This window comes from Notolepis coatsorum (genome assembly GCF_963971535.1).
Source record: "Notolepis coatsorum genome assembly, chromosome: 17".
In the NCBI taxonomy this organism is placed as follows: Eukaryota; Metazoa; Chordata; class Actinopteri; order Aulopiformes; family Paralepididae; genus Notolepis; species Notolepis coatsorum.
The window spans coordinates 81,835,830-81,851,376 of record NC_140181.1 but is presented as its reverse complement, the minus strand read 5'-3'; the positions used below and the strand labels follow the sequence as shown (position 1 = coordinate 81,851,376).

The window sequence follows — 15,547 nt, the reverse complement described above, 5'->3', positions numbered from 1 at the left end:
GCCAAAGTGTTAATATGGTCCATTTGCATGTTCTTGGTATTCGATTCTAGGGACATCTATGGATCTCAGGGAATGTATTCCCAGAGAAATACTGTGTATGTTATTATGCTTGAGTAAATTGTAATGAACCAAATGAGAATATCAATAAAAAATGTTTTATCTTTGACTGAATAACACCATGCTAAAATTTACCAGACCTGAAAAATCTAAGCAAATGAATAAATGGAAGATGATTAAAGAGAAGGTTTTGTAGATACAGTACTGAATTCTGCCATCCGGACACATGCCATTTGAAATATGATTATAGAATATCAGGCCTAAAATGGTTATGCGATTAAAATGTGATTAATTCGATTAATTAATTACAAATCCTGTAATTAATTAGATACATTTTTTTAATCGCCTGACAGCACTAATCGTGACACAACACTAGCTGGCCGTTTATAGGCGTTTCTGGGCGTTAAGAGGGCGGGACAAGACGCACACGCACAAAGCTTCACGTCGATTGTGATTCACAACAGGAACTGGCATGGGACAGGCGTGCCCCTCGTTATAAATTGGAATATCGTTGTGCGATATTGCACACAACATCCACATGCACACACTCACTTTAAACATTAACTTTAAACACTTAACACTACACCATATTTTATCTATTTATTAATAAAGATTGGCACTACCTCTCTAGCTCATTTAGCATTTTGTACATTTTAAGTTTGTATATTTTGTGTAGCGTCTTTATTCTTACTTTTTACTGTATGAAGCACAATTTCAGGAGGGTCATACAAAACCAAGCATTTCACTGTAATGTACATGTACCTTATATGTGACAAATAAAACAAAACTTCAAACATGAAACCCTTTGGAACCTGTGGACGTCGGAGACTGTTGGCGCGCAGATAACTAAGCAAGGTTATATAAATGAGGCCCCTGCTTCAGTTCTTCTTACACACAAACCTAAAAGCCTAAACCTAAACCTACCTTGTCCAGGGCCCCGTTCCCCGTACCTGGCTAACTGAGTTAGCCGGATAATTTCCAGCATAGCTTGACTTAAGCCAGACCTTTCTGTTCCCCGAAGTCGGATTTTCTAAATCACCATGGTAACAGATCAGAAAGTTTGAACCTGGTCGGGAGCAGGGTTAAGTTCAGTTAGCTGGATGAACCATGGCCACGCCCCCGCAAAGAAATGCCAGCTCGCTTCCTGAAATATTTCTCACAGTCTAGATCCCATTATACCATTCTGAATTATGTTTTTGTGCTTCGTTTTCCTAGAGGGGGCTTTTGAAATGTATAATAATAGAACTAAATGCTGATAATAAATCATATTCAGCCTATAGATTTACTTTGTCCTAAATAAAATAATGCACGTCATATACGGCGCTCAGAGTCGCGATACACACTGCATGTGGTTATTTTAATAACGGCGCATTGCAAATGTGAATCCTGCAGGGATATTTTTAATTAATGAAACGGCCGTTTGGCTCTGATTAGTTTCATATATTCTCCGCTGTAGATTTGCTTAACGGAGCGCCCGGATTGTGTTTCATTCAAGCATAAAATTGAAGTGTCTATGCATGGATTGTGGTTTTTGTGGATTATGAATTACGAGGAATCTGAGGATTGTTGAATTGTATCATCACTCACACGTTATTGTGATATTGTAACTGGGATTAAAATGTCTGATGAGATGCGCTGTTTGACGGATTTGAGCAATTGAATGAGCCGTTGACGTCACATTAATGCATTTGAGAATAAAGAGATAAAACTTCATTCAAAAGAAAAATATTCTAAACACGGGTCTCTTGTCCATTGATGGATACACAATGAATATATCCCATCTGGCACAGTGGTGCAACGGCTAGTGCTCAATCCTGTCAACCGGACGACCCGAGTTCGAAACCCCGTGTTTCCAATATAATTTTTTGGAATATAATATTAATGAATATACGCAAAGGTAGCCTAGTTTTAAGTTAAAATATTATAAATCTACATGCATTGAGGATGTCATTCTTTATATAGCTCTCAACGTGCACCAAATTGAAATATTTACATTGCAAAAAGAAAAAGAAAACTAGAAGAAGGGGGATTCGAACGCGGGTCGTCCGCGTGAAAGGCAAAATGACCAACCATCACACCACGGTGCCAGACAAATGAAACATCAACCATACATCCATCAATGGATAAGAGAGCCATATCCTTATTCTGAAACTGTTGAACTAATTATTTTCGCTAGCAAGATCTCATTTGATTATCCATTCCATAAACCTACTGCCAGCAGGCAAGTTTAAAGAAATATAATCTGATTGATTGGGGTAATGAGGGACTTAAAATTAGCCTATAGATTATGCATTTAACTTGTCGGCGAGGCTATTGAGCCGTACTGCAATCTGTTAATAAAGTTTTAAATCAATTAATCAATCAATGCCGTTAGAAAATCAGGATTTCTGCTATCGACACTTGCTGTCTTTTCAGCTGAGGCGGGCGCGCGCAATTATCCTGGGTCTCAAGTCTGGTTCAAATGAACGAGACTGAATCCACCTTCGAGGAACAGGAAAATCCCGGATTCAAACATCGGGTTAATTGAATATGGATAATGGGACTCTTGATCGACTTAGTTGAACCAGGTACGGGGAATAGGGCCCTGTACTCGCACTACACATGAACACATCCAGCTGACACCGACATAGCCGCTCCCCTCTCGCTACTCTAGAGTCTAGACTACCACTAACAGGGTTACCACAGACATTGCAAAATGAAATTCAATGACTTTCAAGTACTTTTCCAAGCACTCTTTTTCTTTTAAATGCTGTTAAAACCAATTTCCGACAATTAGTTACACTTGGAAACATTACAAAACTTTCAATGCGAATGGTTGATTTTGAATTTCAATGACTTTTTAAGCACATTGTTAAAAAATTGGCTGTTTTCAAGCAATTCCAGGCCTAGACTTTTTTGGGGTAAAAAATCAAGCACTTTTAAGCACTTCAAGAACCTTGTGCGAACCCTGCACTAAGCATAGTCAGGTTGGCGGTGGAGGAAGGTAAATACAGTGGGTTATATGTACCGAAGTGGAAGTTTGCATTTGGTCAACTTCTCTATAAACGTGTACCCAAATTATTATTATTATTATTAATGCTACTGGCACACAAATAAATAAAAAAAACACAGAGACAAGATTGGATCACAGTACAGGGTGAAACCAGAGGAAGAGTACAAAAAGACAGAGAGAAGGTAAAGATGACAACAGGGGAACAACAACACGTTTGTCCAAGACCTGGATGAAGGAGAACAGGGAGGGGTGTGAGGGGTGACAGACACCGTGTATGTGTGCAGATGTAGAAGACATCGGACACGTCTTCCTCTCCTGTGTGCGTGTGCGTGTGTGTGCACATGCTAGCCCGCCCGTGTGCATATATTATATATACAGCCATGCACGTTCTCAGCTTGACCAAGCTCGCTTACTTGAACCTCCTCATGCAAACTGCTATGCTATCCGAGGCGACCGCTAGGCTACTGACTAAGCCTAGAGTTTAAGCTTAACGTCATAGCCATGCACTACAGCAAAAAATCCACACGCTGGTAGCTGGAAGGCCCCAAAAACACTCCAAATGTTACGCCCTATCGCGTCGGCAGCGCAGAGTCACATGACTGCAAGCGGGGGTGTAGAGTGAGTGGGGGGTGGGGGCATATTAAAGCACTGTAAAGCTGAGCCGTGTCAAGCCTGAACAAGCCCCTGTCATTGTAAAGCAGCACCTCCCCCCATGTCGGCCGCCGCCCACCTCTGTCGACAGTCACACACCTGACCTCTGACCCCGCCAAGGAAGCCCAGTCTCTCTCTCTTTCTTCCTTTCTTCCCCTCTCTCTTCTCTCTTCTCTCTTTCCTCCTCTCTCTCTCGATCTCTCTTTCTTCCTCTCTCTCTTCCTCTTTCTTCTTCGCTCTCTTTCTTCCCCTCTCTTTCTTCCTCTCCCTCTTTCTTCCTCTCTCTGATTTCTAAAAGGCAAAAGCCAGAGCAGTGCAGAGCGGCTAGCAGTCCAGAGCAGTGCAGAGCGGCTAGCTAGCGGTGGCAGTGTCAGTGAGCATGTGTACCTTCAACTTAGACTGAATCTCACGAGACTTTCTCCTCGCCAAGACCTGCAGGTGACTAGAGACCTGAGGAAAGACAGCAGCAGGAGACAGGAGGAGAGGAGGAGAGGAAGAGAGGAGGAGAGGAAGAGAGGAAGAGAGGAGGATAGGAGGAGGAAAGGAAGAGAGGAGGAGGAGAAGGAGAAGAGGAAGAGAGAGGAGAGGAGAAGAAGGTGACCGGAAAGGTAGGAGGGAATTGGGACATTGGGGTAGGCACCCACCTTGATGCCCGACTGGTATTCCCGTACCCTCTTGCGTGCCAGCACCTGAATGTGACTAGACACCTAGAGCGTGTGGAACAGGGTTACCCACATGAAAACACGCACACAAAACACACACTTGTAAGAATATGCACATGAAAAGAATATATATATATATATATATGCTATAGTTACATAATATGATAAAAAAGATATCCTATAATCACTAGGGTTGGGTACCAAACTCCCAAATTACATCGGTACTACAGAGTACCAATTCACGCTAGATCAATCTGTACCAAATTTAGGTACCTTTACATGTTTAGTACAAGAGTGCAATATACTAGACAAGGGGGAGCCTTTTCCACAAATATATATATATATATATTACTGTCCTGTATCTTGGGTCTTTGGAAAGACCAGACAATGTCAGAGGTGTTTGATAATATTTACTGAGGATGGCCAGATAATGTTGATATTTAAACATAATAAAAAAAAACATAATACATGACCATGTGATTTATTTTGTATGGTGTGTTACAACAATAAATAACATGTTCTAAATAAATAATGTTGAAATTGAGAAGTTTTTATTTTAATTCAATTTGGTAAAACTGGTAAAAAAAAAGCTACATAATTCCAGGAACTGGGACTGGTTCAAATGTGAATGGTACCCAACCCTGTACATGACAATACAATTCTGTCAATATATTACATGCAATGGTAAAAACCAGGGGCGTAGAAGTGGAGGGAATAGTGGAACTGACTAAACAGGGCCGAACTGGGGGAAGGGCCGAACCGGGGGAAGGGCCTATGAGCCGAGGCTGGGGGCCCAGAGACACAACATGTGCACAGGGCTCCCAAATGTATTGCTGCGCCCCTGGAAAGACCATTGGAACCAAAACCCATGATCACTATTTTCACATAATCTGTACTGATCTGCTATGACTCAGAAATTAACCCCATACATGTAGAATAAGCTGCATTGCCGTGTTTTCCATCCATACCTGTTTGCGCGTGCGCGTCTTCCCTGTGCGTAGCTTGATATAGCGAGCTATCAGCTCATTGCGACCTTTGAGTGAGACAAGAGAAAGAAAACAAATCAGAGTCATGCACTTTCACACAAGCGCCACGAGATGGCGCCATCTACATGTAATCTGGGGCGGTGTATAATCTTGCCTTCTCAGCATCTTGGCTGCACATAATGAAAAGGAAATCATTTCGTGTGTGTGGATATGTGTGTGTGTGTGTGTGTGTAGGAAGTCATGGAATGGAGGAGTGGTTGTTTTTGAAGAGAAACATGATAGCTAGCAATCTTTCTGCAAGAGGAAGAGAGGGGAAAGGGGCGAGAGAGGGAGGGAAACGAAAAAAGGAAGAGTGAGAGAGAGAGAGAGAGAGAGAGAGAGAGGGGGTAATCCAGTTGAACAGGTCAGAGAGGGGTAGAACAGATAACAGCAGCTAACATCTGCTCTCGACAAAGTCGACCTCTTCACCGCTAAGACTGTGTCACTACTTACATACTTGTGTAAAAACACACAGGCTATTCCCCCCCCCCCCCGATCGATTATTACAGCTAATTACATCGTTTTGTGCGGGCTCTCTCTCATCAGCCTGTGTCGGAGTGAGTGAGTGAGTGAGTCAGCCCTCCATGTACGTACGGACATACCGAGACTGCATTTGTTTCTTGATTCTTCAAATATTTGACAAATCATAATATCTTAATATTTTACCACAATTCAATCCAATATTATACTTTTCTTTTTTTATATAAGGTATACAAATATGACCGGACTGAATCAGTTAACAATTGCATTTAAAATGTAATAAGAAATGTCTACGCGGATATAGATTAGAATTCATACGGAGCGGCGCAGTTGGATGTACGTGTACATTAATATCAACGTTTGTTTTTACACCTTTAAAAAATCACCAGGAACCATTTACTTTACTTGCTGTGGGTTAAGTTCATCTCGTGATGAAACTTTTCCTCCGAGCCAGTCGGGCCCCGGCCTGAGCCCTACAGACGCACAGAGCGGCCAGGACCGCGGTGGTGGGCTCGGGAGGGGGAGGAGAGGAGGACTGGTCATCACATGGTTAACACACACATCCTAAACGTGGCCACTCCACACTGCCTGCTCAGCTCTTTCCTTTCTCTCTCTCTCCCCCTCGTCTCTCTCTCCCCCTCCCCCTCATCTCTCTCTCTCTCCCCCTCGGCTCTCTCTCTCTGCCTCTCCCTCTCTGTCCCTCCCTCACCTGACTATCTGCACGTCTCTGCTACGACCATTGGGCTAATCACTGATCACTCACAACGAGAGGCTAGAGCTGCTCTATTAAAGAGGAAATTCATCAAAAAGCCAATTAATACTGTAGGTTGTAATGACGGAAAAAGGGAGACTATAAGCTCACACAGTAAAGAACATGCTATATAATGACACTAGTGAAAACAGTAATGGTATTCTCATATTACATCTTTAATATCCATCAGTTTATCTATATTTATCCATCCATCTACCTCTATATCATCTATATATATAATTATAATCTCTTTCGCTTGCTCTATTCATGCCAAGTACATTTTTATATATACCAGGAATTCGTCCTCTGCATTTAACCCATCCTAGCTATTCCAGGAGCGGTGTGCAGCCACGGTGCTAATGCCAGTACCTTGGCCAAGGGTAATGGCAGGGGCGTGTACCTAGCAAGCATGTCTTTATGGCATGGGAGTAAACCGGAGTACCTGGAGGAAGCCATGCTAGCACACATGAGAAACTGGAAAGGTTGCAATACAGGACCTTCCTGTTGTGAGACGCCGGTAATCACTGTGTCGACCATATTACATAGTACTGAAACAGGAATGGCCAGGAAATGTTTTTTCAACCATCTCCCAGCAGAGCAATTTGATGACGTCATCTCAACGTGTTCTCCTTCCTTGGAAGAGAGTGTAAAATGTAATTTCCGTAGAATTCCTCTTTTAAGAAAGGAGAAAGAAAATCTGGGGAATTCCACTGCTACACAGTCCTTATACGTATCCGTTCTTTATTCCTTCCTTCCTTTCTGACACACACACACACACACAACCATGAGCAGCATCAGTTCTGGGAAGTGGGGGGACGGTGCTGGGAGTTCTAGTTCACGTCACGATGACTCATGTCACCTCTGCGGCTTTACCAGAATTCGCCGCCCCGGTAGGGGGGCTGACTCAGACCCAGCGGTCTGCTCCGACTCCCAGCGCTAACAAGTCTCCCTCTCTGGGACCACTCACCACAAAAAGAGAATATCCTGCCATCAAGGTTGGACCAATTCTTAACAACTAGGCCTGCATCAATACCAGGCCTGGCCTAAGGACCAATTAATAGCAACTAGGCCTGCATCAATACCAGGCCTGTCCTAATGGACCAATTAATAGCAACTAGGCCTGCACACAGATACCAGGCCCGTCGTAATGGACCAATTCATAGCAACTAGGTCTGAACAGATACCAGGCCCATCCTAATAGACCAATTCATAGCAACTAGGCTTGCATCAATACCAGGCCTGGCCTAATGGACCAATTCATAGCATACCATTTTCTCACTGCCTATATACTAGGGGTGGGCAGTATAACCGGTATACCAGTAGAAATCTGTGCCAGAAGGCTACTTTTAGGCTCTTTGAATGTAAAAATACTTTTTCACATTTACAAATGTAACACAGAAAGTTAGCGAACTGTGCGCTGCCATTAAAAGATAATAAACTTGTTTGTGGAAAAAGACAACATCAATGTAAACAAACGCATGCTTTCTGAAATAGAGGGCAGTAGGGCTGGGCGATATAACGATAACGATAAATATCGCGATATATTTTAATAATCGATATCGAAAATCGAAATAAAAAAAATCGAAAAATCGCTTTTTTTTTGTGACCTGCAACAGGGCAGTTTTAAAACCAGAGACAGTGGACAGACTTGTCTTTCTTGCCTGCAACTTAAAGTAATGGCTTTGCTTGTCCAAATGACAATACTGACCAAATTGAGATTTATTTTTCTCTTGTCCATTTATTTTGTTTGCTTTCTAATTTAAAATACAGTTTGAAACAGTCTGTACACAGTAGGCTATGTGTGCTAGCAGAACTAGACTCCAGTCACAAGTCACGGTGCACATGTGCGGTGGTTTGTCCACCAAAAAAGCGCCAAAAGATCAAAAATAAACTAGCAGAGCCAGAACTGTTCAACTCCCCTGGAGCCACAGCCAGCAGAGAAGCCGGTTTACTTTAGCTTTTAAACCAGCTGCAGCCTGAGAACTGGAGTGTGAGGGGATGTAACACTAAAGATGGCGGCAATGACAAAGAATTGCTGCAAAATAAACATACATCTGTTGTTAAAAAAAAAGAAAAAAATGTAATACTTAACTATTTCGATAATTATCGATATCGAGAAATATGATAACATTATCATATCGTTATCGCGATATGATTTTTTTCCATATCGCCCAGCCCTAGAGGGCAGTGAGCGTGATGGGGGGCTCCCGTTCCCGATGCAAACAAAGACAAATAATTAGTTTGACAGAAAGGTGCTTCCGAGTGCACGTGAAGTAGGCAACACGGTTTAAAACTGGTGAAATGTAAAAAATACTATATTTGCTGAACTTTTAAAATGAGTTGGACCTTTGCAGGCCAAAGTCAGAAGAATCAACAGGCTGGTGATTATAAAAGGACTGGCTGGTCATGGATTATCAAAGGACATAAAATACTGCACAAGAAAGACCCTGGGAATAACATTATGAAGCAGAACGAGACCAATGGCTGTTTCGGACTAAATGGTTATGCACGGCAGACCACTTGGAACCACGTTAAGTAAAAGAGAGAAAAAAACAGCTAACAGGTTTTCACCCATTAATGATAAGAAAAACAAATATACCGTAATATATACCATTACCGTCCAAAATTCTAAATATATACATTTTAGGCCATACCGCCCACCCACAGCCTATACTGATTCCAAGTCCAAAACTATAAGTATCAGCTGATACCAAGTATTGATCCCATCCATTACTTTAACAGTATAGAATTAGCCAATTCGTTTGGGGTGATTGAACAAAATAAATAGACTTCCTGTCTCTCCGTTACATAACGCCGACATGTTGTTCCGCGTGGCTGCTGGCATTGTGTTCCAGTATTGAGAGAAGTCCCTCTATAACGACACCCCGTTTTGGGGATTTATCCACCCGGGATCCTATTCCGGCATCGCAGGGTCGGCGCTAACAGCAACAAGTTGGTGTGTGTTGTTATCAAAATGGCTGTCGACACAAGCAGCCTTGTGTAGCCCATGCTATCTGGGTCACCCTGTATGAGAGGAGGGGATGGTCAGGAGTCTGCTGATCATCCCGACTTCTGGAAAATACACTGCAGCGCACAGGTAACATTGTGTGACTGTAATGCCACATGACTGAGACCTGTGTGTGTGTGTATGTGTGTGTGTGTGTGTGTGTGTGTGTGTGTGTGTGTGTGTGTGTGCGTGCGTGCGTGCAGACGAAACACTTATATGATTTTGTCAAGCGATTGATTTGATTGAAAATTAATTATTTATTTATTTTACTATTGTCCTTCAGGGAAATTAATGCAATCGTGCAGAAGGACCTCTAGTGCTTATTAAAGACCCAAGGGTATGTCGAGAGTATCCATCGTGAAGCCGGATATGTGCTTATCATTTTCCAGTCGTGACGAATGAGAAAATAACTTTCAGCTTGTAAACATGTAAGCGAGTTAATCGATTAAAGAGGTCTTAGCTGACCGAAACCACGACAACAGATTAATTGAGAGGTGGGAGCCCTGGTGTGTAGTCGTGTGGTATTATCATTGTGTTGAAAGTCAGAGGGTGTGTGTGTCTGTGTCTGGGCGTACAGGGAGGGGGGGGGGGGGGGGGGGGGGCCGGGGGGAGATCTGCACTGTGAGCCCACACTTCCACAAAAGGAGAAAATGCCGGGACGCTGAAACAAACCTTCCCTTTCTGTCGCATGGGATCACATAACCCCTGTCTCTCTCTCTCTCTCACACACACACACACACACCACGCGGCACAGGCTGCTGCACGCAGGAATGCCATCCCTCAGCCAAGGGAAATATGCCGGGAATGTTGGACACTGGCCAAGGCCTGCACTACGGTAGGAGAGGAGGGTCAAAATACATCAATGCTCCACTGCCCCTTGAACAGATGTCAAAATACACACACACATATATATATATATACAATACACATATACAAATAAATACACTCCAGCATAGGCCCCCTGCATTTGAGTGAACAGGCAGTAGAGTATGCTAGTTACGCAGTCCTACCATTGCGTCTTTGAACTAGCCTTTGTAAGAACTGGGATCCTTAAAGGCCCCTGTAACCGGTCAACCTGCTCCTTTAAGCCACGCGGTCACCTGATAGGCCGGGTTACGGCTTACTCGTCGACCCGTTCTAGATTTTGACCCCCTCTGTGCCGACTGCCCTCGGTGAGTCACCCCAAAGATAATGGCCCCCGTCCACAATAGCACCCGTTACTTAGCACCTGTTAGCGTTCACCCTAGGGATCCTACTGGGGAGGGGTTTGGATCGGTCTTAAACGCGTTAGATAGGTTAGGTGGAATTTCTACCCCCCTTGTGTAGTCGACCCTTTCAAATCTGGGGTGTAAAAAAATGTAATGTTTAATTAATGCATCGTGTGGTGCCTTGATTTTAATTATTGCTGATGCTGCTGACTGTTCATGTTTGTATATATGTACATTATACTCATTAAAGAAAAATTAAATGGTCAAAATAATGTTAGATTTTATGATGCAACAAATCTGTGCCTAGATAATTAGGCAAATAAATAATAATAATAATAATAATAATAATAATAATAATAATAATAATAATAATAATAATAATAATAATAATAATAATAATAATAATAAAGGGATTAATTTACAATAGCTAGGCAAGGCCTCTAGTTCTAGCCTTTGCCCTAGCCCCTTTCGTGACTGTGATGCACGCCAACAAGGTTTGGCCGAGTGAATCCACAGTCCCTTGCTCCCCCATAGGAAACCACCCTATTTTAACTCTGAAGAACTGGTCCGACGCAAATGTTCGTTATACAAGTATCGCAGAGAAATTTCAAAGGTACTCACAGTTGCACAAGGGTCTTGGACAGAGAAACGCAATGGTTTGAAAGCTCGGCGTTGCTAATAAACATTTAAATTTTTATAAACGTGTAAACATCACTGAGACGGCAGTGCGGCTCTGCAGATAATTCCCTACTCCTCATTGCGGCGTTCGGGGGAGAGCAGCCATACGTTCTTCGCTGTTTACACGTTTATAAAAAATATTTAAAATGTTCATTAGCAACGCCGAGCTTTCAAACCATTGCGTTCCCTACTGTGAAGTGTGTGCCTCCTCAACCATACATCTTGCATCCCTACTTTGAAGTGTGTGCCTCCACAACCATACATCTCGCATCCCTACGGTGAAGTGTTTGACTCCTCAACCATACAGCTAGCATCTCTACGGTGAAGTGTGTGCCTCCTCAACCATACATCTAGCATCCCTACGGTGAAGTGTGTGCCTCCTCAACCATACAACTAGCATCCCTACGGTGAAGTGTGTGCCTCCTCAACCATACATCTTGCATCCCTACAGTGAAGTGTGTGCCTCCTCAACCATACAACTAGCATCCCTACAGTGAAGTGTGTGCCTCCTCAACCATACATCTAGCATCCCTACGGTGAAGTGTGCGACTCCACAACCATACATCTAGCACCCCTACGGTGAAGTGTGCGCCTCCTCAACCATACATCTAGCATCCCTACCAGGGTTTCCGTTGTCCGGTAATTACCGGTGTTTGACCGGCAAAATCTGTTGAAGTCCGACATATTTAAATCTCACCGGTCATAATGTCCGGTGAAAATAATTCCCTCTAAGCACAATCTGAATTGTATTAAAATAGTTACATTTGTTTCATTGTTGCTTCACCAAGCAGGTCTAATAATGACAACGATGTGTGTTCTATTATGATATGTGTGTAGTGTTCTGATAACGACTATTGGTGAAGCGATGTCGAGATTCATTTGGTTTGGCAGCGGGAGCTAGATTTGCGAGAAGCATGCAACTGCAGAGCCGCAGAGCTGACAGTTGTGCGCGCACAGTGCAATACTCCAATTCAGCCATTGGCAATTCAGCTGTTGGGTGGGTGGCGCTGCTGAGCGGTCCCCAGACCGGACCTGAGAGCGCCGCTGGCTCTGCAGTTGCATACTATTGGTATGTTCTTCGTTGGGACTGGGAGGCGGAGATATAATAGTCATCACGCAACGTTTATATTTCACGATAATGTTGCCGTCTCTCTCTGCCAAATTTCTCAGTTATTCGCTTGATATAATTAATACAAATGTCCAATATAACGGAATTCGTTAGCTCATAAAAATGTGATTATAACACACTGCTGTATTTAATGTCGGGCCGACTGCCCAGAGACACCTATTTGATTTAAAGTCAGCAGCAGCACAGAGTCTCTGGACTTATTTGATTTGGAATATAATGACTGTATACGCAAAAGTAGCCTAGTTTTAAGTTAAAATATTATAAATCTACATGCCTTGAGGATGTCATTCTTTATATAGCCTGCCTATCAATTGTTTTTAAGCTCAATAAACTCTGACCGGAATTGATCCCATTTGTCCGGTAGATTGAAATCTTGCAGGACACGGAGACCGGCAACAATTTTTTCTAACGGAAACCCTGATCCCTACGGTGAAGTGTGTGCCTCCTCAACCATACAGCTAGCATCTCTACGGTGAAGTGTGTGCCTCCTCAACCATACACCTAGCATCCCTACAGTGAAGTGTGCGACTCCTCAACCATACATCTAGCATCCCTACAGTGAAGTGTGCGACTCCTCACCCATACATCTAGCATCCCTACAGTGAAGTGTGCGACTCCTCAACCATACATCTAGCATCCCTACGGTGAAGTGTGTGCCTCCTCAACCATACATCTAGCATCCCTACGGTGAAGTGTGTGCCTCCTCAACCATACATCTAGCATCCCTACAGTGAAGTGTGCGACTCCTCAACCATACATCTAGCATCCCTACGATGAAGTGTGTGCCTCCTCACCATACATCTTGCCCTCGTCTGACAGAATGATTTTCCTCCGGCCACAGGGCGGGTAGATGGCCAGGGCTTCCTGGAAGCTCTGCTCAATGTCAGGGCTCCACACCCCCTCCGGATCCCCGTCCAATCCCCTGTCGGGCCCCTCCGACAGCCCTCCTCCTTCCCCGGTGCCGCCATCCTCCTGCCCCCCCTCAGGGCTGTCACGGCAGCTCCACTCCGACGCAATGATGACGGCTCCGGCCACCACACACCTGGGGGGGGGGAATACACCAGAGCATGTAACACTAACTCATCCATTCTGCACACATTACACACAACATCCACATGCACACTTTAAACATCCACTTTAAACACTTTTTAAAACATTACACCATATTTGATCTATTTATTCCAAATATATTTGCACTACCTGTTCTACCTCATGTTTTGTATAGTATATCTTTATTCTTTTACTTTTAACTGTATGAAGCACAATCTCAGGAGGGTCATACAGAACCAAGCATTTCACTATAATGTACCTTATATGTGACAAATTAAACAAAAGAGAATGTCAGAGTAGGTGGAGCACACGTTCTGTGCTCTTCTGTGGTTGCCATGGCCACACAAATACATCTCTGGACATTTATCTGCTTGGTCCATCTACATATCACAATAATCTGAGAAAATGTTTTCTATAATGATATACACACGAGTACAATACACCCACTCTTTAGATCACAAAAGAAAAAATGTCTGGACTGTAGAGGAATTTGTAATGCTGGTTCCTCTGTCCTTTCTTACAGTGTAACGCATGGTTTCTTTTTTTTATTATGTTTATGGTAGAGTTTTATTGTTTTTACTACCGGGCTGCGGGCACTAGTCCGGTAGAGAGAGAGGAAGAACGGGAGACAGAGCGGGGGAAAGACATTCGGCAAAGGACGCCGGGTCCGGGAATCAAACCCAGGTCGGCCGCTTCGCGACGCAGCGCGTTACATGGTTCGCCACTTGGGCACCCCGTAAAAAGCATGGTTTCTAAAACATTTCAAGTCAGGGACTGAGGGACACAACATTTTTTCTTCCAAAATCCGAATTTATGGTATCGATCAAAAAAATACTGTGGTATCAAATTATACTGTTATTTGATACCAAATTTAAATACCTAAGTAGTTAATCTCATCAGTGCCAGTGAGTCAATAAGCATGTTTGTTACATGATATAACATTTCTTCTGTTCAACCACAATCCAAAATGTAACAAAATCTCAGATTGTCTCACACAAGGCACATAACTCAGCTAAGTAAGGTATTGAAAAAAGTAGAATTTTTGTATCAAAACCCAGGTATCATTATTGGCACCGGTATCCAACATATTTTAAATGAACAGATACCTAGCCCTAATCACGGTACCGGTTCACATAATGTATGCAAAATCACAAGACAAATAATCATCACACTGAACTATATAATAATGTAAAGTGTGATGTCTAAGGCTGATACGATATGCCATTTGGAAGACAAAATTATCGATAAATATCGTTTTTTTTTTATTATTATAAATATATATTAAATATATAAAAGAAAATGTATTTAAAATATTATTATCACACAAACTAACGTTAAATAATAGTTTCTTTTTTTAAGAAAAAAGTATTTTAATGCAAAAAAATCGATAAGTGGATAAGTGGTCTCAGCCTTAGTGATGTCAAACCAAAACTTTGTTCTTTTCAAATAAAATAACATCCACTCAATTACTGAAGATCTAATTTTGAGAAATATTTTGGTTAATATAATTAATTTAGATGATTAGGATCGTGCTCAGATATCACACCATCGTAATTTCATCCTGATACGGTAAACGACGTTATTGAATTATCGCCCGACCATGGCAGATTGTGAGGAGATCAGTTAAAGAGAAGATTTGAGCTTTGAGACATGGAACTCAAGAACTACTAGGAAAGGCTGATCACTAAGTGTGTCTGACTCTCACCTCAACTGCACGGACTATAACGTATAACGTATGACATATATATATATTAGGGCGGCTGTCCCCGACTAAGGATTTGGATGGTCAACTATGATTGGCCTAAATTTGCCGTTAGTAGACTATTGGTCAAAAAAAATATATATATATATATAATA

General features: G+C 42.6%; 1 protein-coding gene across 2 annotated transcripts in view; it reads right to left on the bottom strand.

The window, feature by feature from the left end:
- tead3a (TEA domain family member 3 a) overlaps positions 1–13,565 on the bottom strand; it is a 32,443-nt gene extending 18,878 nt beyond the window's left edge. For both annotated transcript variants that reach the window (XM_084332616.1, XM_084332617.1), the window contains exons 1-3: positions 13,435–13,565; positions 5,331–5,395; positions 4,345–4,407 (exon numbers count right to left, since the gene is read on the bottom strand). In XM_084332616.1, coding sequence (XP_084188742.1) covers positions 4,345–4,407; positions 5,331–5,395; positions 13,435–13,441 — 135 coding nt within the window. In that variant the 5' untranslated portion in view covers positions 13,442–13,565. The remainder of the gene's footprint in view (positions 1–4,344; positions 4,408–5,330; positions 5,396–13,434) is intronic.
- Positions 13,566–15,547: the final 1,982 nt, after the last annotated feature.